Here is a 23,674-nt window from a genome sequence, read left to right on the forward strand (position 1 = left end):
GAGAATTTGTTGAACACAAAATGGAAATTATTCTGCCTTTAGTGAGGAATTACACCATTAGTGCTTCTCGGGTTAAGCAGTGCTTTTGTCTGAGGGGTAGCCATGTAGGGGAGGGGTCATTTACTGTAATTGCTTGAAAAGGCTGCTGTGTGTGAACAGTGGTTTTATATTAGTTTCCTGCTTCCTTTTAGATGTTGTCATTTGTCTTTTGGGAATCTATAAAAGTTTATTAACATTTACACCCACTTGAAGAATTACATTTTGACTGGAAGTTCACAAGGTGTGCTACCGAGCACTGATTCTGAAAAATCACAGCATGCCCTGCCTTACCTGCCAGCCTTTCAGACACTAGTCAGTGGCCACCCCAGTGGAATTCCACAAAGCTAAATGCCTCTTAGATTTGAGTCTGTGGTGATAGTATCTTTCTAAGGAATAGAACTTTAAACTCAGAAACAGTGGTTACCCAACTTTACCTAAATAGTCCTGAGAACTGGAAGGTAATCCTTTTGTTTCCATTATGAGGCAATTTCCAAAAGAAAGGGGGTCAAAAAGTTTTTGTCCCCACACTTCATAACAAACTAAATCTGACATGTTTTTCTGCACCCCACTCCAACACTAGGTAATTTTAGGAAAGGTGGTGGTTCTCTCCAGGTCTTTTGGAGACAACCCAGCTCACAGGGAAGTCTCTGCCCTTCCCTTCTGCCTTATAACCAGCAGCCCATCAGCAACCCATCTGGCTCTGCCTGCATCAAGCCATTTCCTCCTGGGTGCGTATTTTCTTACTAACTGTGAGGAGAAGAAGCCAGAGGACGGGGCCCTTCCAGCGCTGACGTGTGCGCTGAGTTCACTTGACCATCATGATGGCTGCAGTGCTGGCTACTTGCCAAGTGCGCAGGCCATTTCCTCCTTTTCTCCTGAGCACTGATCGTAGAGTGCTCCCTCAGCCCTCTTCTTGCTAGTGTGATGCTGACTTGGATACTTGAAAATATAAGTTTTTATACTGTCATTTATAGTCACGTTTTCGAGGGGAGGGAATAAAACCTCCTGTTTTTCCTCTATTTCTCCAGGACTCTGGATTGACTTGGAAATGTCCTACAATGGGTCCTTTCTGATGACTCTCGAGACCAAAATGAATTTGACCAAACTAGGTAAAGAGCCTCTTGTTGAAGCCCTGAAGGTTGGAGAAATTGGCAAAGAAGGGTAAGGGGCTATATATGAATTTACTAACCCAACCCTGGGGGACCAGCCTCTCCCTGCAGCCTCTGAGAAGCAGGTCTGAGGTGTGGGAGCCCCCTGATGGCGAGCAAGCTTCAGCGTAAGTGGGCTACAGAGCAGGTTGGGGACAGTTTCTGAGCTTCATTCCCAGGGACTGTGAGTCCTCACCCCCTGCTCAGCCATGATATGTCTACTGCCTCAGCACTGCGGGGGTCATAGTCACGGGGCGGGTAACAGTCTCAATTACCCAGAAAGCACCACTGACTCAGACAAGCAGGGTAGACTCTGAGTGATAAAGTACTCTGCAAATGGAATCATCGCTTCCAAAGCTCGCTCAGTTCTCAGCCGTAGACAACACTGTGTGGAGTAGGCCAAGGTCCCATGGGAAGATACTGCTTTAATCACCAAGTCAGAATTATTTATAGTGAGACAGTTGATTTTTTTTTAACCAAGAGGGTGCTCTGCAAGTGTTCTGAGAAATATTTTCCTAAAATAATACAGTATGGATTTGCTTAGTAAATCCTTTCATTTGTAAATAGTGAATCTGCTGTCCAGAGGTACCTGATTTAGAAATATTCCAAAGTTGTGAGATAATTAAGGGAAGCTGTTTTTTTTTTTTTTTCATCTTTGCTTTAATTCCCGCAGGGAATATGCTAGAACTTTTACTTTCCCACATAACTTAAAAGTGGCTGCTCTGACTATGCATTTAAGTGATATTATTATTTTTGTCAAATTAAGAATGCATTTCTCACTCTGTAGTTCCTTTAAATAAAATAAACAGTACAATGACAGGGAAATAACATAAGGAGCCATCTTCACAGGATCTAAATTTAAGACCCAGCCTATAGGATTTTGCTTAGCTACGGTACTGACTTACTGTTCTCATTCATGCTTCTCATGTGGTAATAGCAGACTGGGGGAGTTGGGTTATACCTTCAAGAATATTCTTTTGCTTCGATTAGCCTGATTTATCCAAGTAACTTAATAAAATATTCCTGTTTTAATAATTGGAGAATTTCACCTGCTATATGCAATCTAACCTATATCTACTATTTTCCTTTCATTTTCTGCTATTTGTTTAAAATGTATTTGGATTCGGCAATCTGTGGATTTGTATTTTCTGGTGAGTGGTACTTATCAACTCTCCCTGTGGCATTCTTACCCTGTAAGTGCTGAGTCTTGTTTGGTCCCATGTGAAGCCATGAAGAGGCCTGTCTTTTCATTGTGTTCCTAGACGTGAAGGCACAGTCCAGCATCCTGTAAGGACTGGGGTTGGGAATAGGGGCAAGGCTTTCCTGACCCGTGAAATCTCACAGACTTCCCCAGTTAGAATTTCTGGGGTCCTGAGCTAGCCCTCACAACTTCTTGTCCATTGCCCCAAGCCTGCCCCCATGCACAGCTGAGCACCGTCAGTCCAGCCTCATGACAGCAGAGTTGCAGAAGCAGTCTGGAAAATGAGGTCTCCAGGGCTGGAGGGCTCATTGGTAGAGCATTTGCCTAGCAAGCATGAGGCCCTGGATTCCATCCCAGCACCACCACCCCACCAAAAAAAAAAAAGCAGGGAAAAAAAAGAGGTCTACTAAATGGTAGCAATCACACGAGTTTCAGTCAGAAGTATTTGTTCAAGGAGCCCTTTCAGAAAACAGCTTTGTGCTGGCACAGAGGTTCAGGTTCCTCCTGGAAAGGGGTTCTTGGGCATCAGGTTGCCTCAGGGACCTGGCCACTTAGGCATTCCACTTTCACTGCCATTTATGTGGTCTCTTGGCACAGTTTCAGGCTCACAAACTCTGAGCAGAGGGTGCACATATTCCTAAGCAAGCTATGGTCTCCAGACTGAGTGAGAAAAGCCCTCTGCATTAGGAATGTGGTGGTATCAAATTTAATTTTTAATTTATTTCTAAAGTACCATTTTTTCCTAGAAGAGTCTGGTATAAAATGTTTTGCTTCTTCCTGTGAGGATGTTAAATTATATATTGATGTGTAATTGCTTTCCATTTATTCTTAAAAGCAAAACTGGGTGTGGTGGCAGCTTCAGCAACTTAGAAACCCTGTATCAAAATAAAAAATAGAAAGGACTGGGAATGTAGCTCAGTGGGAAAGTGCCCCCTAGGCTTAATCCCCTCAAAAAAAGCGAAGTATAGTCTGAAAGCACTTCATCTGGGAAGAAAAAGGCCTAAAAAAAATGGACCCTTAATCCTTTTTTGCATAAACCCCTTGGGGATCCTGAGCATTCTGGAATCTTCTTTCAGAAGATACCTCCATGGGCATCATTTGACTCACAGTTTCTGGGAGCATGGAAAGCTTCTAAAAGCCCATCTGTGGTTAAGAAACTAATCCCAGAAGTGATTCTAGAATCTACTTCTTCACTTCCTCAGTCGTGAGCAGATGGAATCACGTTGTGGCTAAGTGGCAGAAGAGAGACAGAAGTCAGCATACACAGTAGCATACATAGACATGTGATCTTTGCCACTGACACCCTCCTTAATACTAAACTCCAAAGAGCAGACTATGGGATGGGCCAGCAGTGGCCCTTTCCCCCTGACCTCCCTTCAGCCTGTGATCACCTGTCCAGGGCCTCCCTCCACACAGGGTTTGTTCCCAGGTATCTGGCTCTGGCAGGGCTGAAGCTTTATCTTACTGCTTTTTTCAGTTCCCATTCAAATGTGCAAATGATTATACTTTGGGGAGATTCTGAGGAGATGCTATTCCACCTAGAAGAAGCCCCCTTCCTGGCAGGAAGTCTCTTACCTGTGGTACCTGAGGGCAAGATGGAGAAATTGAAATCTGTGTTGTTTTTTTCTAGTGAGTTCCTTCCCTTTGAAATGTGTGCCTACTGCGTATTCATAGACATTTTTCTTCTAGGTTTTTCTTTCCCACATAGCCTTTTTGTCACATATTGTAGTTAACATCAGTAAGTATTGAAAATGGAATTCAAGAGCTGGGAGTATAGTTCAGAGTTAGAGCATTTGCCTAGCACACCAAGACCCTGGGTTTGCTCCCCAGCACTACAAAAAACAAATAAAAAAAGGAATTGAGGTAGTGAGCTGAGCAGACTAAACCTTAGGAAAGGACTTGAAGAGGACCCGAATGAGTCAGAGGAAAGCATTCTGCATGTCAGGTGGCATCAGAGTGGACTCTCCTATGAGGTTTTGGCCTGTTCCTGCCCCACTACAGCCTGGGCCAGTGTGCAGGTTCTCACATGGCAACCCCCTTGGCCTCCATGTTGGGTCACTAATCTATTGTACCATCCCTCCACTCCCAGGCCCCTGACCTTCTAGGAGCCAAGAACTCAGTTTCTACTGTAACTTGGTCTTGTTGATGAGTATGTACACACATGTATCTGCAGCAGATGTGTGGGACTGATTTCCCTTAAGTTAAAGAAAATACATTTTTATGAGTGTGATCTCCTCATCGGGTTGCAGAATCTAATTATGCGCTCTTTGCTTAGAGTTTCTTAAGCTTCTTTTTAGAATTGCCTCAGGAATCTGACATTCTTTTAACCATCCTGAGGGACAGCAAGTCATCCTGCTTTGTAGTTGAGACATAACTAGACATTGTCTGAGGTGATGGTAATTATGAGACCAAGAAAACATTTTGTTCAAGACAGAGCATCAGTGATTTAAAAAAAAAAAAAAAAAAAAAAAAAAAAAATCACTTTTTTTTTTGTGCCTGACTCCAAACACATTCCAAAAAGATGTGCATCGGAGGCCACATGACTGGAACAAGCCTGTTTAGGTGGCTCTCTGGGAGGGTAGCACACTCATATGGAATTCTTACTCACCTTCCAGCACATCTTCTACGAGGATGTGCAGTGTGTCTTTCTCTGAAGTTCTTGCTTGGCATCCTGAGGTCAAGATCATAAAATGCATGTTCAGTTATGAACAAATATCAGTCAAACATTGAGCCACACATGTAATTGGAAGTATTGGTGTTGCATAATATAGTTCCCAGTGCAGACCTTAGAGGTACCACTCAGTCAAAATCAGATTTCATGTCATCTGATCTGCTTTAACTGATATAGCATTATCTAAATTATTCACTTCCAGACCACAAAATTTGTCCTGATCCTTGTGCTGCAGAGGATTAATTAGGGAATCTGAGAGCTCACTGCAGCGCTTAGTCTTTGGCATCTTCTGCCCAGGGTCTGGAGCTGCCAAATGACACATACTGATGGGTACATAAGGGAGTGGCTCAGCAGAGCCCCCTGTGATCTTAGGTCCTGCAGGCAGCCCTTTGTGCTGTTTGGATAGGGAGCAGACCCTGTGCTGTTGAGAGAGCTTGCATGCCAGGCAGAGCAAGGCCTGAGGACTGTCTTCTGATGGAGAGGTAGGGTGGCTGTGTGCTGTTTGGCAATGTGCATCTCTCACTGTCCTCATCTCAAGATGCAGGTCAGACTTTCTTTCAAATCATATTTTGTGTTATACATTGGATACCAGGAGGGATGCTAACCCCACAGAATGGTTTGAAATGACTCTGTGAACAAAAAATGCACAGAAACACTTCCTGAACCAGCCAGGCTTGTGATAGGAGGAGAGAGAAAGAGGTGATCAGGTGCTGCTGGGGGATGGGATGAGGGACCTTGATTCTACAGGGAACTCCCCTTTACTGTGGAAGCCCAGTCTGCTGACTGTCGTGCTGGTTCTAACGTTTCAGAACTGGGGTTGGGCAAGATCCTCATGTCCTTCCAGGGAGGACATTCTTGGGATTCTCTTACAGCCAGGCTCCTATTTCAGATGTGGAGACTTCAGTCCTACCCTCCCGTGCTTGGTGCTGTGGTGTGACTGGGTCTTCATGGCCACAACAGCATGTACTCTGCCCACGGTCCCCTTTGGTCAGGAGATGATTGCCCCAGTGGACTTCTGGTGGCCCAAGGACAGTGTCAGAGGAGAACCACAGGGCTGCAGCCCTTGTCAACAATTTAAGGCCCAACCTCAGCTTAGTGACCGTTAGGTTGTTTAATTCTATTCAGAGACTACTCTCTCCCTCATCCATTTTATCCTGATTTAGTCCCTGAGACTCAGAGACAAGTCTCTGCCAGTACTATTGGAGGCAAAGCCACAGTCAGGAAGGGAGCTGCCTTGGTGGGGCTGAAGATCAAGTAGGATGCTTCCCAGTGCCCCTCAGCAGGGACCCTAGGTCCCTCGCCTTTGCTGGTGATCTAGCAGGCCCACGCCTCCGGAAACTGAGTTCCAACCCAAAAGATTAATGAGGGTTGTTGCTCTCTGGTGAGGCTTTGTTACTTTAGTAAAAAGAAAGATCTTTAAACTTGTACTTCTCCATGAAAGTCCTTGGGTTCTCATGTCACTTGCTTCCTCAAGTCCCTTGAGATTTACCCCTTGTGGTTTTGACTTTTTCCTGTCGCAAGAGATGGGGCAGGTGTGGGGTGAGATAGATATGCAGTTTCACTAGGAAGGAGTCTTGGGTCAAAACTAATTTGGAGGTAAGGAAACCAGGAAGCACCACAGTTGTTGACTCAGCCAGAGGCAAGGGACTTGTCTGCATGTCCTCATCATCATTGAGAGTTGGTCATGTCACCAGCATTAGCTGTCACCTTACCCCTGCAACCATCCATACTTTCCTTCACCTTCCCACTTGCCTCCCACTGCACTACTGACAAAATCACTGCATTTTACGTGGACCACATCACGATCCATCTCCTGTCCTGACGCATGCTCAAAAGCAAACTTTTCTGGGCCCAAGTCCTCTACAGTTCTGTTGGGGGACTTGGTGCTGGAGTCTCCTGAGTAACAGGCCAATCCTTGCGCTTTGGGATTGGGCCCTTTCTTGGTGGGTTGGAGACAATGACAATGTGTAGTAGAGGTGCCATCTTGACCCCCTTGTGGTTGAGCCTGTGTGTGTGTGTGTGTGTGTGTGTGTGTGTGTGTGTGTCTCCGTCCACACATGCGCAGACATGCACACATATGCTCTAAAAGCAGAACTCAGGCAGTGGGCCAGCAGCAGTGCTGACTTTCCCCCTGTTCAGTTGCAGGCCCAGGGCTTACTGTCTAGCCGACAGTGATGAGGAATCCTCCAGTGCTGGCTCCTCTGATGAAGATGATGCACCGGATCCCAGTGGGGGAGACAAACAGCTCCTCCCAGGGGCTGAGGGGTGAGTGGATAAGGGCTTCTGGAGATTCCAGGGGTCAGGGTGGCAAGTTGAGAGTAAGCCTTTTTTCCCCTTCTTTCCTCCATAATCTTTTCCTCCACAGTGAGTGAGGGTTTTTTTGCATTAATAACCAGCATCAGTGGCTTGTTTAAATTCCAAGTCACAACGAGAAAAGACTTGTATAGCTTTCCTTTCTTAAGGGTCCTGATGCCATGGCTCTCTCCGGCTGGCTGAGGGAGTAAATAGAGACGTTGAACTGCATGCTCACAGTGCAGAGCCTGCCCTGATCTTCAGAGGGGCTTGCACTGCACGCCACCTCCCCCTGGTGCCCAGTGGAGAGAAGAGCCTCCCTCTCCTGCAGCTGCACCCACTTGCTGCGCTGGAGCTGCCAAGTCCTACAAAGTTGAAATATTCAGATGATTTCCTGGGTGAATTTTTAAATGTGAATGTGAATGATCTTCTGGATTATGAACTTCATTTAGGGACTGTCTTTGCCTGTTACTTGGACAGCGGAAACATCAGAGTGCTTAAACAGCCTCTTCATAAGGATCTTTGAGTTATTTAAAGGGAGCTGAAGAAACTTAAGATTACTGAAAAGCCAGGTGATTAGAAACTTGTGTGAAAATATCAATTTAGCTGGGCATGGTGGTGCACGCCTGTAATCCCAAGCTACATGGGAGGCTGAGGCAGCAGGATGGCAAGTTCAAGGCCTACCTGGACAACTTAAAGAGACCCCGTCTCAAAATAAAATTTTAAAAAGGGCTGGGGATGTAGCTCACTGGTACAGTGCTTGACTTGCATGCATGAGGCCTTGGGTTCAATCCCCAGTACTGAAAGAAAAGAAGAAGAAGAAGAAAATCTCTACCTATTTACTTTTAAAATCCTATAGAAGATGAGGAGAGAACGTGGACCTTTGAGAAGTTGTTGCTAAAAAAAGTTTGTGTGCATTGTTTTCACTCTTAACTGCTTGACCTTCTTAAGAATGATTGTTTGGGACTGGGGGTGTAATTCATTGATAAAGTGCTTGGCCAGCTGCACAGGCCCTAGATTTGATGTCCAACACTGCAGAAAAGAAAGGAAAGAAAGAAAGAAAAATAGTTTTCCCTATATACATAGTATTCGTGATGCTCTGGAGCTATGGAGGATTTTGAAAAGCAAATATCCTCTCTTCTCAGGGCATCTTACGTAGATATGGCCTGACACAGAAGCTTGTTTTCTTGATCTCCTAGCTTGTCGACTTGATGTAGCATTTTTAAGAAGTTCCAAGCCCTTTGACAAGTACTTGCTACTTAAAGTTGATATGATACCACCTAAAGGCAGGCAGTGAGTCACTGTTTTGTATCCCTGTTGGTGCAGCCATTTGCTGTTTGGAGATGGCAGGATTTAACTAAGAAGATGTGAACTTGTATTCAGTATTTAAGTGGCATAAGAGGGGGTGGCTTTTCCATATGAGGACTTTGTCCAGCTCTCCGTTGTCAAGTCAGGGGCTCCTAATTCTCATCTGAGGGAGATTTGGGGTCATTTGCCAATATCCATAGACATTTTTGATTGTCATGGAGGGTGAGTATGCTGTTGCCATTGAAACAGGTAAGGCCAGAGAGGCTACTAAAAATCCTACAGTACACAGGACAGGCCCCCTCCACTCAGAATTACCTAGTCAAAAATGTCAGGAGTGCCATGGTTGTGAAGCTGCTGTGAAGGCGAACACAGAGCCACAGGGCTTTTTGTTTGTAAAAGAGCAAAGTTTACACTAACACCCTTTTTTTTCCTCGTCTGAAGGTATGTTGGAGGTCATCGAACAAGTAAGATTATGAGGTTTGTTGATAAAATTACCAAGTCAAAATATTTCCAAAAAGCAACAGAGACAGAGTTCATTAAAAAGAAGATTGAAGAAGTCTCCAATACCCCCTTGCTGCTAACTGTTGAAGTACAAGAATGTCGAGGAACCCTGGCGGTCAACATTCCACCACCCCCAACCGACCGAATATGGTGCGTAGAGGGCCCTCAAGGACAGCAAGCGATTCCCTTTGATGCATGACCATAAACATCCCACCCACCCTGCTTAACTCTGGGATTAGGGCAAGTACCGTGGACAGGAGCATTTCCACGCCATTTTCATGGAACCTCAATATTAGTTGTAAATTTGATTGTACTTTCTTCTGTCATTGATTAATTCACATAAAAGGATCCATCTTCACGTGTCAGGAAAAATTAAGGTGAATGCATGAAGTTTATGGGATGAGCTATTCTTGTTCTCAGAACTCTCCCACCCTAAAGCTGACTGTTCCACCAGTAATACCAGCTGCCATTTGTAGCAAGCCCTGATTCTCTGCCTGGTCAGTTGTAACTGTACCACCTGGTTAATTCTCACAGCATCCTGCTGAGGTAGGTGCCCATTATCCCCACTTGGCAGATGGGGATTATGCATTCAAGTAAAGTCTGGGCATTAAGGAGACCCCTCAGTTAGATCTTGACTTTGAGGAGGTTGGAGCATGTGCACTTGGTGCTTGTGGAAGGAGTTGGTTCTCTTCTCCAGCTGCAGGTTAGAATTACATGGTAACTTGCTAAAAATACAGATATGCCTGGCCCATACCCCAGGCAGCTGGGGTTGGGGAGCAGTGATTAACCCAGGGTTGAGAATCATTTAAATAAATTATTCATGAGTCCAGCATCTCTCTATGAATCTCAGTTTAAAATTAGCAACCCAAATTCTATAAAATAGGTGTAGTATATACAGCAACTGCATAAGGGAGTTCATTGTATCATAAACTATACTCATTGTAAAACTATATAACTCTGTGATCCAAAGGAAACCAACATGCTGTGCATATCCACTTGTGTCCAGGAGGCTCTGTAGAAATTATCAGAGGAGGAATGATGATACTAGTGTTTTCCAGGACAACATAACACTTTTTAGATTTTATTTTCTAAAAATCATATGGATTGGAAAATGAGTATGATAAAAAGACAAAAAAATAAAAGCACATAATCTTATCATTTGGAAATGACCCGTCATACCTTACCGTACTGTCTTCTTAAAATACTTGTTGATAAAATATTTTTTCTCCTTAGTGCCCACTTTTTAGATTTAGCAAATGCCACTGCTCAGTAGGAGACAAAATTAAAGGCCCCTAGGATAGTGCTCCAGTGCCAAACCCTGTGCTGTGGAACCGCAGAGATAAGTGAAGATGCGGAGAGCACTTAGAAATGTTTATTGCAATTTGACATTGTATTTCTAAAACATTGGCTCATGACAGATTCACGTCTTTAGGTAGTATGATAGCACCCTGTGTCTTGTCTACTTTGCTAACCGTTCTGATTGCCAGTCTGCTTCCCAGGCGGCCTTAAAGCGCACAGTGTGGAGTGTGGGGAGAAGAAGCAGGTTATAGAATGTTCTCTGTCTACACATGCTTAGGATGATGTGAGGAGATTGACCCCACTTCCTTCAATGACCCTTTCTTGGGGATGACATTCAAAGAAAGGCTATGTCTTTCAAGTTCCAGTTTATACCTTTGTGTTTTGGCTTTTGTACTATACATTATCTTATTTTATCAAAATTCATCAAATTTCCATTTGGGGGAAAACAAAAACCACAAATGAATTCCCAGATCATGGACATACTGTGCTTCCTGGCTTTCCCATTGTGTCAGAACTGGTCTAAATCCATTATAGCCCCAACCCTGTCCAGAGAGAACACAGGGAATTCACAATTCACTCTTGCTGTGCTGAATTTGCTTTAGAGGGGATTCTCCAAATAAGAGAGCATTTTAATTCCTAAAAACGCCCCATGTGAATGAGGAGTGCTTGCCATCAGTGCTCATCTGCTTCTTTTCTTTGCTTCTAAATGTGGCTGTTTTTTGTTTTCTTCAAAAAGGTATGGTTTTCGGAAGCCGCCATATGTGGAGCTGAAAGCTCGGCCAAAACTTGGAGAGAGAGAAGTGACTTTAGTTCACGTGACAGACTGGATAGAGAAGAAACTAGAGCAAGAGTTTCAGGTAAACACATAGTGTTATCTGTGTTTCCCTCCAAGTATGAAAGCTCTGGGTAGAACAGAGGTCCTGAACTCATTTCATCGGGATCACAGATCCTCTTTTTGGGAATTCTGTGAAAACCATGGACCTGCTGGGCATGGCGACACATGCCTGTAATCCCAGCAGCTCCAGAGGCTGAGGCAGGAGGATTGCAAGTGTAAGGCCAGCCTCAGCAACTTAGCAAGGCCCTAAGCAATTTAGCAAGACGCTGTCTCAAGAAAAATAGGACTGGAGATAGGCTCCGTGGTTAAGAGCTCCCGGGCTCAATCCCTAGTAGAGAAAAGAAGAAAAGGAAAAAAAAAAAATGGATCTTCATCTCAGGAGAGAACACATATGATCAAACATGGGCATAAATGTGGTGCTTTGTTTATAAGATAATTTTATGTGTGAATTTTGGCAGTGCACTCAATCCTCAGTAATACTCAATTCTCAATAATACTTCAAAGCACAGTAGTTCTTCAGGTCTTTGTGGATTAGCAAACAAGTTGTTTACTTGTGATGAATTTCACCTTTTGAAAAAGACCTACTTTCTGTTCATGATGGTATATTTTAACTTACTGTTTTTCAAAAAAATCATTTTATTATTTAAAAGTAACTGATAACCATTTCAAAAGTACAATTTCAAAAGCCCTGAGACATATCCACAGAACATTACTAAGTAGTCTTCAGAGAACACCCAGATGTGGGTCAGAGAGCCACATGATGATGCCTTGTACCAGTAAGCCTGCTGGGACTCTCTGGACTTTGTCTTTCCCGTGTAAAGTCTGGAACTGACCAGCTGACAACACCTGGCTGCATTCAGGGAAGTTCCCTGAAGCAAGCTCCCTGCTTGCTCAGTTTTTTCAGTTCAACAAACATTTGTGGAAACCCTTCCATGTATCAGGGACCAAGTACCCTGAGAGCCCAAGAGGAATCAGGCCCCCTTCCAATTATCTTCTACAGCCTTGGAGTTTGCCCAGCCAGAGTTCATTCTCCATGCCTGCTTTCTGCATTCTGCCATCAGATGTAATGCAATGTGAGTGAGGCCTTGGAATGAACCATTCTCACCACATTTTGATCAGATATTTGTATTTTATTTTGATTTTGTGGTGTTGCAGATCAAACCGAGGGTCTCCTAAGCAAGTGCTGTACAACTGAGCTATACCTTAACCAGATATTTGAAGCACAGTTGTATTTCAAGTTTTTTGTGAATTAGCAAACAATTTGTTTATTTTTTGATGAATTTCACCTTCTGCAGACCTACATTCTTTTCATGATGAGATATTTTAAGTTACTGTTTTTTCAAAAGCCATGTTATTATATAAAAGCTAGAGATTAAATATAATTGGTAAGCCATTTCTGAAAAGGCTTACTATTATCACCAAGTGGGAAAGTACTTTGAACCTAGTTTGGGGAAAGAATCTCATGCCATCAAGTTTTTTCCTTTCTTTTGTATCCCTAGATCCTACATGAGAATTTAGATGGGTCATTCCTTTTAGGGGTATTGAACTTCAAGGAGCAAAAGAAGGGCAGAGAGGACAGAGATGGGATGGCTGATGTATTTGAGACAAGTCGGGAAAATGGAAGGAGAGCTGTTATTCCCCAACAGCACTTCACTTTTTTGTGTGCTTTTATAGGAGTATTATTGAGGATCAAGTGCATTGACAAAATTCATGTATAAAATTATTTTATAAACAAGCAAAGAACTATTACCATCAATCACTGATTGAGTAGTAACTGTAGTAGGATTTCTTTCATACATAGCTTTGTGTAGTTTGGGTTTTAAAAAAAAGCTAAGCTCACGTTTTGTTGATGATATTTAGAATAAAAAATAAATTCACTTGGAGTATGTGTTCTGAACATAATTTGTAAATATCGTCAGCAGTTAATCTAGTTCTCCTAAATTAATGTTGTTGAATGTGTTATTTTATCTGATGCTTCTGCTTCAGAACTGACATTGGGTTCTTCTGTTCATGCACTGGTATAATTCCTCAGCTTTTTCTAAATTAAAGTATGGTAGAGGAATTGGTTTGGAATGTGTGGGTAAAGTTTTCTCATATATACATATATTTTTAATTTATCTAAAATTATCATCAGAACAAAGGAGGGGGCCAGCTTAACAAAGCATTATTCCACATGGCTATTCTTTAATATCTCCCTACAGAAAGTTTTTGTCATGCCAAACATGGATGATGTTTATATTCCTATAATGCATTCAGCCATGGACCCTCGCTCCACTTCCTGCCTCCTGAAAGACCCATCTGTGGAGGCTGCCGACCAGCTGTGATGGGTGAAGATGAGACGTTCCCAGTATTATGAGACCTAACTCGAGGTGTGGGGTTCTTGGCTGCCATCTGTGCTGTGGTCCTGGCCTTTACTTGTGCCACAGCTATCGTCTCTTCAAGGACTGCTTATGCCCTCTGCCTGCTGGTGCCCATTCCACTGTGAGGTGTCATTCCCCGCATCCAGTGACAGGGTCTGGATTGCCTGCTGCAAAGCTTTGATTTGGCAAAGGAGAGAAGAATCATGGTGGGTCCGGAAGTTGAGTGACTCACACCGTGGCTTTTAAAAAAAAAAAAAAGTCTACCAGTTTTTGTGGCAGCAAACAAGCACATTCAGAGCAAAGCTGTTCAACTGGAAGGCTTCCCCTTGCCTCCTCGACTCCTCCAAAGCTTTTCCTCAGGCAGCTGGTGCACAATGGAACACTTTTTCACTCTACACTTTGTACACGATTGCAGCCCTCCACTGAGAATGTCAACATGGTATTGTGTGGAGTGGAATTTTGTGAGCCATTTCATTGGTGGTAAAGAGACAGGCATAGCAACTTACCTTTTTTTTTTTTTTTTTTCCTTCATGTGCATTTTGGAAGCAAGTAGCCATAGAACACACACGCTAATACACTTTTGGCTGGGGTGGACAGTGGGATTTATGTGAACATTAGGCAAAGCCAAGAGATCAAACCATCCCAAGCCTTTACCAATGAGGTACAATCACCTTGCTTCTAATCCTGATTGTTTTCTTGAGACATGAGCTTATGTGACAATGTCAAACAGTGCACACAATGACTTGTTTCTCCCTAGTGTAGATAGGGTGGGGCCAGAAGGCCAGAGCCATGCTCTTTCCATCTGGCATTTCCTGTGTGCTCCAGGAAGCTTCATATAGGAATCTGAATGCTTTGCTAATCCAACTGGTTTGGGAGTTTTGTAGGCAGTTTCCTTCCTCATGGCCAGAGAACTGCTCTATAAATTTCAAGAGGCAAGACCAAACATTTGCTCAACATTAAACACTACATATCTCAAAACAGACGTGACCTTTCTTTAATGTTGCCAACTTAATTTTGTGCATTTGTGTCATAATGTTTAGTTTACAAGTTTGGGGGCTCTTTAATTGTATAATTTGCTTTGAAAAGTACTTAATTTTTTATTGTTTAAAGCTGCATCCAATGTCAAAATTACCTTGGGTAACTTTTAATAACTTACATCTGTGGACAAAGCTAATAGTGATTTTTTAAACAGCACCTTGCCTGAATATGACTTTAAAGAAATTAATATATTGAAAAAATATATTTGAACCCTTATTTGATTATTGCACCATTAAAACATTTGACTTAAATTATTTGACCATTCCAGTCAGTGTACTGTTCTAATTTCTCGTTGTGTAGGCTGATTTGCCTGTCAGAGTCCGCATGTCTTTTTCACTGGTCTATATTTTTGTGCAATAACTGAAGGCAAAGGACTAGATGCACTACTGTGTAAAGAGATTATAGGACTGTACCCTATTGCACTTAAAAATAGTATGTGGGGACTTACAATAGCTTGCATTGTTTCACAAAATAAATATCTCATGTCAAATACTAGATAAGCATCTAAGTTATTTCTACTAAATCCTGTTTAGATAAGGACAGAATAAACAATGAATGCAGGGCACTTGGGCCCTCATCTGGCAATAGCAGCTTTCATTTACTGGATGGTCACTGTGCCAATCCCTTTTAAATCAGAAAACAAAAGATAGATCTGATTGACTTTTATTTATAATTGAGGCAGCCTCCATTCTACAATTTTGAGCTCTCTCCTGAAGCAAACATAACAGTGGGTTTTTAAAGATGGGAACTAGGAAACATAACAGCTGGTTACCTTTTGAAAGGTTAAAGCAGAGGGGATTTTTGGTGACAACTCGGGTATACTGGAAGTTTTCAGGAAAAACTGGTGCAGATCTGCTTCCCTAAAGCATCAGTACAATTACATGGCATTGTATGGTGTTGGAATCTTGTGTGGCTCAATCCAACAATGGCCTCCTATAACAAAGCAAGAGCCCTTATCACATCCTTGAGGTAGGTGCCATTCCTCCTCAGTCCACATTTGGAGAACCCAGTATCTTTGCCCTTCAGCTCTGATGCATTCACAGTAAGCAAGATCTCCCCAAAAGCAGAACCGTGGTTGAGAGGTTGTGTAGTCTTTTAGGTACCTGTTGTGCATAGTTGTAAACAATGCATCTTCAGTCACCCTGAGGTGTTCAGGTTACCTGGGGCAATTACCTTACCCAAAATTTTAGGCCCACTGTTGTCACACAGCATCTTATCAAGCCGCTTACCTACATGGGTTTTATGTCACGACCACACCTTCGCCAGAAACTAAACCTCAATTCAGGTCCAGGCCAAAGCCAGTTCCCATCAAATCCAGTTCCTCAGGGCCTTTGTCAGTTTCCTCTTGCCATTCCACACTATGCAACTAAACTTGCTAATCTCACCCCACATTGAGAGCCTGGGATTTAGTGGAGCAGCAACTGTGCTCAATTTGGGAAAGGAAGAGGAAAATACGGGTGTGCACGAATGCAACTGACGCAGTGGAGCTTATGGTCATCTCTGTCATCTCCCAGGACATTTCGCCTTTGGGTGGAAGGACTGAATCCTCCCTTTAAACTGCCCACTTCCAGCAGCCTGATGCCGATTCTGGCTGTGGCCATGTAGCTCGCGGTTAAAAGGGCCGCCAGCGGGAGGCAGGCGGCCCCAGTTATGCGCGAGCACGTGCTCTGGCGCTGCAGCCTGACCCCCGGCGCCACGCGCAGGCACAGCAGGGGCTCAAAGGCAGCGCGTCGCAGAGACACACACACACACACACCCCGGCGCTGGGGTCAAACCATTTTATTGAGGGGATTGGAGATTAAGTAGTACTGAAGCGCTATAATGAAGGATAAAATCCGACGTCCTCCACAGGGTCCGATCTGCAAGAGCAACGGCAGTGGGTTAGAGGCTGTGAACCCGCCGGTCCTTTCTCTCCCGCCGCCGCGCGACAGCCGGCTCAGATTACAGTTCGCATCACCCGCGTCAGCAGTCTAACACGTGCTTTGATTGGAATGTCATCACGGCTGGCTGACAGCCTCCCACCCACGTCCCAGGCCTGCCCCACCACACTCCGCAAAAACACAGAGTACCTCACCTTGCTGTAGCCCGAAAGACTGAGAAGTCCGTGTGGCTTTTACTTAAAGGAGCGTACAGGAAGTGGTTGGGCGGGCTTTACCGCTATTAGCCAATAGAAAAACCACACCTCTGACCACGTGCATGTAAAGTTGTCTGATGATTGGGCATATTCGCTGGGTCCTCCAGAGTATAGAGTGGTCACACACACCATAGAGCTCGGCGTCTAAGCGAATCAAAGTTTGAGCGTTGCACAATCTTAGAATTCTTAATTTTTTTTCCACATCACGATCGCCAGTTGCAATTAGCGTTGCCTTTACAGTACGCAAAAGAAACCTTTACAAACAGGAGACTAAATTGTTTGAGACATTCTGTTCCAGAGCTGAGCTAGGAGTGGGGGATGTAAATGTGAACAAAACTCCCTGGTACCGGGCGCGGTGGCGCCATCCCAGCCACTCCGGGGGCTGAGGTGGTCTGCCATCCCAACCACTCCGGGGGCTGAGGCAGGAGGCTCGGAAATTCGGTCAGCCTAGACAATTTGGCAAGACTCTGTTTCAAAATAAAAAATAAAAGGTACATTTTCCTTGGAAATGGTTTTTCCTTTTAATAAGGAAAAATTACCGTGTTTTTTTTTTTTTTTTTTTTTTTTTTTTTTTTTGTCTTATAATAAAGCGTTCCAGCCCGTGAGTCTGTTGAATGGGGGCATTTATTTTCATTGTTTTCTATGTAATCTTTAAATTTAAAATACTCCTCTTTGATTCAAAGCAGTAGTTATTTTGACAAGTGTTAAGCACCCTCTAGATGGTTGTAAGCTTGGGAGCACGGCTAGTGGCCAAATAAAATCAGACTGAAAGCGGCTGAAGCAAGCTTTATTGGAATTTGGCTCTTGGGCAAAATTCCCAGCACCCCCAGCTACCCCATATCAGGATAGGGAGCCGCAGAAAATCGCAGACGGCCCTCGCTGCCAGGGTCTTTATAGGCCGGAATGGGCGGGGCTACTGCTGAGTGATAGGTAGAGATAAGGGTCAACGGAGTTTTCCTGCGGTTTTGATTGGTCACCGTGTGGCACCCTTTACCTCAGTTGCTCCTGTCTCCCTCATGGAGTCGACCAAATTCCCACCTAACAATGATTATTTTCTGTTGTGGTTTAAACTTTTGTTATTGCAATATTTATTACCTTGTGGTACAGTTTCTACATTGGAATATATAAGCCTTCCACAGATTCTCAAAATGAAGATGTGAAAACTGTCTTATGCAAAAATGTTATGAAGTATTGATTCAGCGATAGCTGTGTTGTAATTCTAACATTGTCAAAATCTTTGTGTACTGTGTATTTGATTGGAAGTGTGCATGCTGTCATTTACTTACACTGATGTGTTAAGATTATGCTTTACCAAAAGCTGCTGTTTGGGAGTGCAAAATGGCCATTTCTGAAAAGAAGTTGGACAGTTTTTTATAAAGTCAAACACACTATGTGACCCATTGGTCCCTGGGTATTTACCCAAGAGAAATGAAAGCACGTTCACACAGAATCTCTAAACATAAATGTTTATAGCAACATTATTCATAATCCCCCCCAAACAGGGAGAACTCAAGTGCCCTTGAAGGAGTAAATGGAAAGGCAGGTTGTGGTACATCTGAACAATTGAATGCTACTTGGCAATAAAATGCAGTGAACTATTGATAGATGCCCCAGCATCGAGTGTTCTCAGGCATGCTGAGTAAAAGGAGCCAAATTCAAAAGACCATAAGATTCCATTTATGTGACATTTTGGAAAAGACTACAGAGATTGGGGATAGATCAAAGGACTTTCAGGGATTGGGAATGTGTGGAGCATTTGACAAAAGGGGACAGCAGGAGGCATTTCTTTTTGGTACTGAGAATTGAACCCAAGGGCACTTTACCACTGAAGCACATCTCCAGTCCATTTTATATTTTATTTTGAGAGAGGATCTCACAAGTTCCTGAGACTGGCCTTGAACTTGTGATCCTCCTGCCTCAACCTTCTAAATCGCTGGGATTACAGGCGGGTGCGAACACGTCTGCTTTAGAGGTATTTCATGTCTCTCTGTGTGTTTGTATGTGTGTGTGTTTAGTTAGTAGACAGCATTTCTGAGGACGACGGAACTGTCTATCCTGCATCTGCATCGTGACTGTGGTGGTGTTTATGTGACTTTATACCTTTGTCAAAACTTACAGAATGGGCCAGGGATATAGCTCAGTTGGTAGAGTGCTTGTGTGATGGGCTGACAGATCTGGTTCCATGAGAATGTTCTAGGCCAGTCTCTAAGGGAAATGACCAGACTCCATTGTGCTCTGAGACTCCATGTTATGTAGGAAATAAGCTTCTCCCTTGGGCGCACCCCACTTCTGTGCCCATCTTCAGTTGCTTAGCATGACATGTTTAGCAATACAAAATGACAATTCTTATGTCATGAAAAATTGCTCTCTTTTGATTCCTATTGCTCCTAAACAATGCACCAAGTGAACGGTGCATTGTGTGGATGTTAATAACCATTCTTTAGTTTGTACCTAGGTAAGGGTCATTTTGACCCACTTCCCCCTCTGTTGATGATCTCATGAAGTTAGTTTGTAATTTCAAATCATAGCAACAGACACTTATGACTAATGAGATTTTTGGTATAAGAACCCCTACAACTCTATGGTTGGGGCTGTTCTCCCAATAGTCATTTTTTGAGGCATTGTGTGAGACAGTCAGTCAGCCAGCTTAATAAAGACTCTCAAATTGGACTTCTGAGTGGTGAGTGATCTGTTCTTAAGTTGCACCTCATCACATTTGCCTCACAAGTACTACAGCCCTGCATTCAATCCCCAGCACCCCAAAAAGAAAAAAACCTCACAGAACTGTTTACTAAAATTTTACTGTATGAAATTTTAAAAGAAAATTGAAAAATTATGCTCCAGTCATTTTTTAAATTATTTTTAATATTATTTACTTTATATATTTGTGGCTAGGCTGTTTAGCTCATAAAGATCATGGCTGATAATACTTCTATCATTGGATTACATATATCTATGGTATGAAAGGACTCTCTACTTGTATTTTTCGTTTATGTTTATCTGATATAACTTTACCCACTCCACCCCCCTTTTTTTTTAGTTGTTGATGGACCTTTATTATATTTCTTGTTATGGTTTAGAGTGGTAATTGAAGTGGTAGGGTGTGGCTGGAGGAAGTCACTTTGGGGTATATATTTTGTATGTGGAGAGTGGAGCCTCTCTCTCTCTGCTTTCTGATCATCATGTGAGCTGCTTCCCTTGGCCACACTCTTCCACCATGATGTTCTGCCTCACCTCAAGCCCCAAGGAATGGAGCCTGCTGTCTATGGATTGAGACCCCTGAAACCATGAGACCCCAAATAAACTCTTCCTCCTCTACAATTGTTCTGGTTGAGTCTTTTAGTCACAGCAGCGAAAAAAACTGACTAAAACATTTGTTTATTTATTCATTTATTTATATGTAGTGCTGAGAATCAAACCCAGTGCCTCACACATGCTGGGCAAGCACTCTATCATAGAACTACAACCCCAGCCCTATCCCTTTATTTTTAACCTTTCTATACTTTGTTTTCAGTGTGTCCTTTTATATGGAACTCATGGTCGAATTACAGGGTTGAGTCCAATATATGTGTTTAAAGTTACATGTAAAATTTTTATTGTGAAGTGTATCTACAAAGAAGAAAGTGCATATGAAGTTTCTGTATGGTTTAAAGAATGTTAATAAACATCCTTCTACCCACCACGTAGTTAAGAAAAATGACATTATTGATAACTTTGAAACTCATTTTTTTCTTGACCTTTCTGATTCTATCTCCCTCTCTCACTCAAAGAAAATCACTGTTCTGAACATTGCATTTTTCTTGTTCTTGCTTTTCTTTTACTATCCAGTCTTGGGAAAGACCCACCCATCACTTCCTTCATTCTGTTGGTCATAAAGATCAACCCTGATATGAATACCAGGGGGCAAGGATTCGGGGGAGTCCTCTTGGAGCTTGGCTGCTATTTTAGTCAACTTCTGCATCACTGTGACCAAAATACCTGACTACAGCTTAGAAGAGGAAAAGTTTATTTGGGGCTCACCGTTTCAGAGGTCTCAATCTATAAATGGCTAACTCATACTCTGCGCCCAAGATGAGGCAGCACATCACGGAGGAAGGGCCCAGGGGAGGAAGGCTGCTCAGCTCCTGGGGGTCAGGAAGCAGAAGGAGAAAGGGAGGGGGAAACACCCCCTTGACTCTGGGGCACACCCCCTTGACTCACTGTCCAGCCCCTCCCAACTGGCCTATAGTTACCATCCAATTGATCCATTCAAGCTAGATTAGATTACAGTTCTCATAGTGTGATCGTTTTACCTCTGAGTGTTACTGCATTAACAGGAGCTTTGGGGGGGGGGGGGGTCAATCCAAACCAAAGCTGCCATATGAGATATTTTGCTGCCCAGCACATGGTCTATTTTGCACTTGAAGAGAATGTGTATTCTTTTGTTGTTGGCTATAATGTTTGTGAGTGTCAAGCAGACGAAGGTAACTGATGCTTTGTTCACATCTTCAGTAGCTCTGCTTCTTGGTGGAGCAGTTTTGCCCCCTGTGGGACATCTGGGAATGTCTGGAGACACTTCTGCTTTTCACAACTGGGAGGGGTGCCCCTGACCCCCATTGGGCAGTGTTGTGGATGGAACTGTATCCTCCAAAAAGAAAGATTGAAGCCCTAACTCCCATCACCTGTGAATGTGATCTTCTTTTAAAACAGGGTCTTTACAGATGGGTTTCTTAGAATGACCCCCTAGTCCAATATGACTGACATCCTTATAAGAAGAGGAAAATTTAGCCAAGTGTGGTGGTGCACACTTGGAATCCCAGCAGCTGGAGAGGCTGAACCAGGAGGATCACAAGTTCAAAGCCAACCTTAGCAACTCAGCAAGACCCTGTCTCTAAATAAAGTTTTAAAAAGGGCTGGGGATGTGGTTCAGTGGTTAAACATCCCTGGGTTCAATCCCTGGTACCAAAAAAAAAAAAAAAAAAGAAAGAAAGAAAGAAAGAAAAAGGAAAATCTGGACGTGGAGACGCACAAGTAGACAGCCATTTGAGGACAGAGGAGATGTGAGTAATGCTGCCACAGGCTGAGGAATGCCCAGGACCGGGAGAGGCAAAAGAGAATTCTCCCCTAAAGGTTTTGCAGGGAGTATGGCCTGGCCAGAGCTTTTATTTCCAACTTTTGGCCTCCAGAGCTGTGAAAGGATAAATTTTTGTCGTTTCAAGCTTTCAATGTGCAGCACTTTGTCATGACAGTCCTAGGAAGTGAACGCAGGTGGAGACCGGGATGCCGCTGAACACCACCCAGTGCTCAGGGTAGTCCCCACGACACAGAGTTATCTGGTCAACTAAAAAAAAAAAAAAAAAAAAAAAAAAAAAATTGGCCAAAAAGGTCAGGGGTACAAGGTTGAAAAAATGATGTCTTATAAGTTTAGTTTCTGCCTACTTGTTCTATAAGCAAATTGATAAAGAGTATGAAAATCTAATATAAATTGTGGGTTTGTTTTTTCTCGCCTATCAGTTGTGTTAGTTTTCTCTTCATGTGTTCTCAAGCTCTGTTTTTAGGCATTTACACATTTAGGATTGTTACGTTTTGTTCATAAATAGATACTTTTAGCACTGTGAGATGTCTTTACATCTTTGGTAATATTCCTTGTACTAAAGTCAGCTTGTCTGATATCAGTATAACCATCCCAGCTTTCTGACAAGTTTTGTAAGGTAATTTGCAACTTACTCATAATTTTTTTATTTAAAGTAACAGAAAACACATCTCAAGTTGGTTTAAGCCATAAAATAACTTAGCAGCTCACATGACCTAAAAACTCAGAAGAGCCAGGCCCTAGGCAAGACGTGGCCCATAGCCCCACTCTGCCACTCTGCCCTCTGTGCCATGGGCTCTGTGGGCTTCTTCCTTAGCAGGCCAGGCAGCTCCTGGGCTCCCTGCTCCCTCATACGCATGTCCACTGGAGACTTCTAACTTCATGGGCTCACCTCTGAACCAGTCATTGTGGGAATGAATAGAAAATGCTAAATTGGTGGACCTATTCTGGACCCTTCCTGGAGCTGGAAGTTGGTCACATGCAAACAATGGCTGTGTCCAAATGACAATCAGGGAATCTTAGGGAGGGGAATAAAGGAAACGGGTGCAAGAAAACAACTTGTATATCCACCAGATTGCATTTTATCGTGGGGGGGGACAAGTACTGGAGATTGAACTCAGGGGCACTCGACCACTGAGCCACATCCCCAGCCCTATTTTATATTTTATTTAGAGACAGGGTCTCACTGAATTGCTTAGTACCTCGCTTTTGCTGAGGCTGGCTTTGAACTCAAGATCCTCCTGCTTCAGCCTCCTGAGCCATTGGGAACACATTGCTTATTTTTAAAGGTACAGTCTACTTTTCAAAGTCAAGAACAAAGAGCAGAAAGGTACTTTTCTTCCCTGTCCCCACCTCATTCCATGAACAGTCCAACGTCTGCACACACATTCCTGATGAACAGAAATTTAAAATAATTTTTTTTTTTTTTTTGGTATTGGGATTGAACCCAGGGACTTTCTACCACTGAGCTACATCCCAGGCCTTTTTAAATTTTTTTTTATTTTGAGAAAGTGTTTCGTTAAGTTGCTGAGGCTGGCCAAGAACTTGTAATCTTCAGCCTCCTCAGTCACTGGGATTACAGATGTGTGCCACCACACCCAGTTTATGAGCAATAATTTAAACAAATTGAAGATTATAGATTTTGCTTACTCTTAGATATGGGAAGCCCACAGCGGGGAGGAACACGGCTCTTTCCGGAACTGAAAGAAGGTGATTGGCTGGAGCATGAAGAAAAGGAGGTATATGAAATGAATGTGGTCGGGGCTGTTCACACAGG

General features: G+C 43.2%; 1 protein-coding gene and 2 non-coding genes across 4 annotated transcripts in view; 1 reads left to right on the plus strand and 2 right to left on the minus strand.

Annotated features, from left to right (window-relative positions):
• The window catches only part of Tex2 (testis expressed 2), a 105,441-nt gene extending 91,495 nt beyond the window's left edge, over nucleotides 1–13,946 (plus strand). The window contains exons 8-12 of one of the 2 annotated variants that reach the window (XM_047545068.1): nucleotides 1,068–1,200; nucleotides 7,199–7,324; nucleotides 9,101–9,310; nucleotides 11,196–11,316; nucleotides 13,496–13,946. In XM_047545068.1, the coding sequence (XP_047401024.1) occupies nucleotides 1,068–1,200; nucleotides 7,199–7,324; nucleotides 9,101–9,310; nucleotides 11,196–11,316; nucleotides 13,496–13,618 (713 nt within the window). In that variant the 3' untranslated portion in view covers nucleotides 13,619–13,946. The remainder of the gene's footprint in view (nucleotides 1–1,067; nucleotides 1,201–7,198; nucleotides 7,325–9,100; nucleotides 9,311–11,195; nucleotides 11,317–13,495) is intronic. The other variant, XM_047545069.1, reaches the window with a different exon arrangement.
• Nucleotides 13,947–16,289: 2,343 nt separating this feature from the next.
• On the minus strand, nucleotides 16,290–16,421 carry LOC124981567 (small nucleolar RNA SNORA76). The gene has a single exon (XR_007108073.1). It is a non-coding gene; the product is annotated as a small nucleolar RNA SNORA76 (small nucleolar RNA).
• Nucleotides 16,422–16,626: 205 nt separating this feature from the next.
• LOC124981540 (small nucleolar RNA SNORD104) lies at nucleotides 16,627–16,696 on the minus strand. The gene has a single exon (XR_007108050.1). It is a non-coding gene; the product is annotated as a small nucleolar RNA SNORD104 (small nucleolar RNA).
• Nucleotides 16,697–23,674: the final 6,978 nt, after the last annotated feature.

The sequence above is a fragment of the Sciurus carolinensis genome, chromosome 3, assembly GCF_902686445.1.
Source record: "Sciurus carolinensis chromosome 3, mSciCar1.2, whole genome shotgun sequence".
NCBI classification, from domain to species: Eukaryota; Metazoa; Chordata; class Mammalia; order Rodentia; family Sciuridae; genus Sciurus; species Sciurus carolinensis.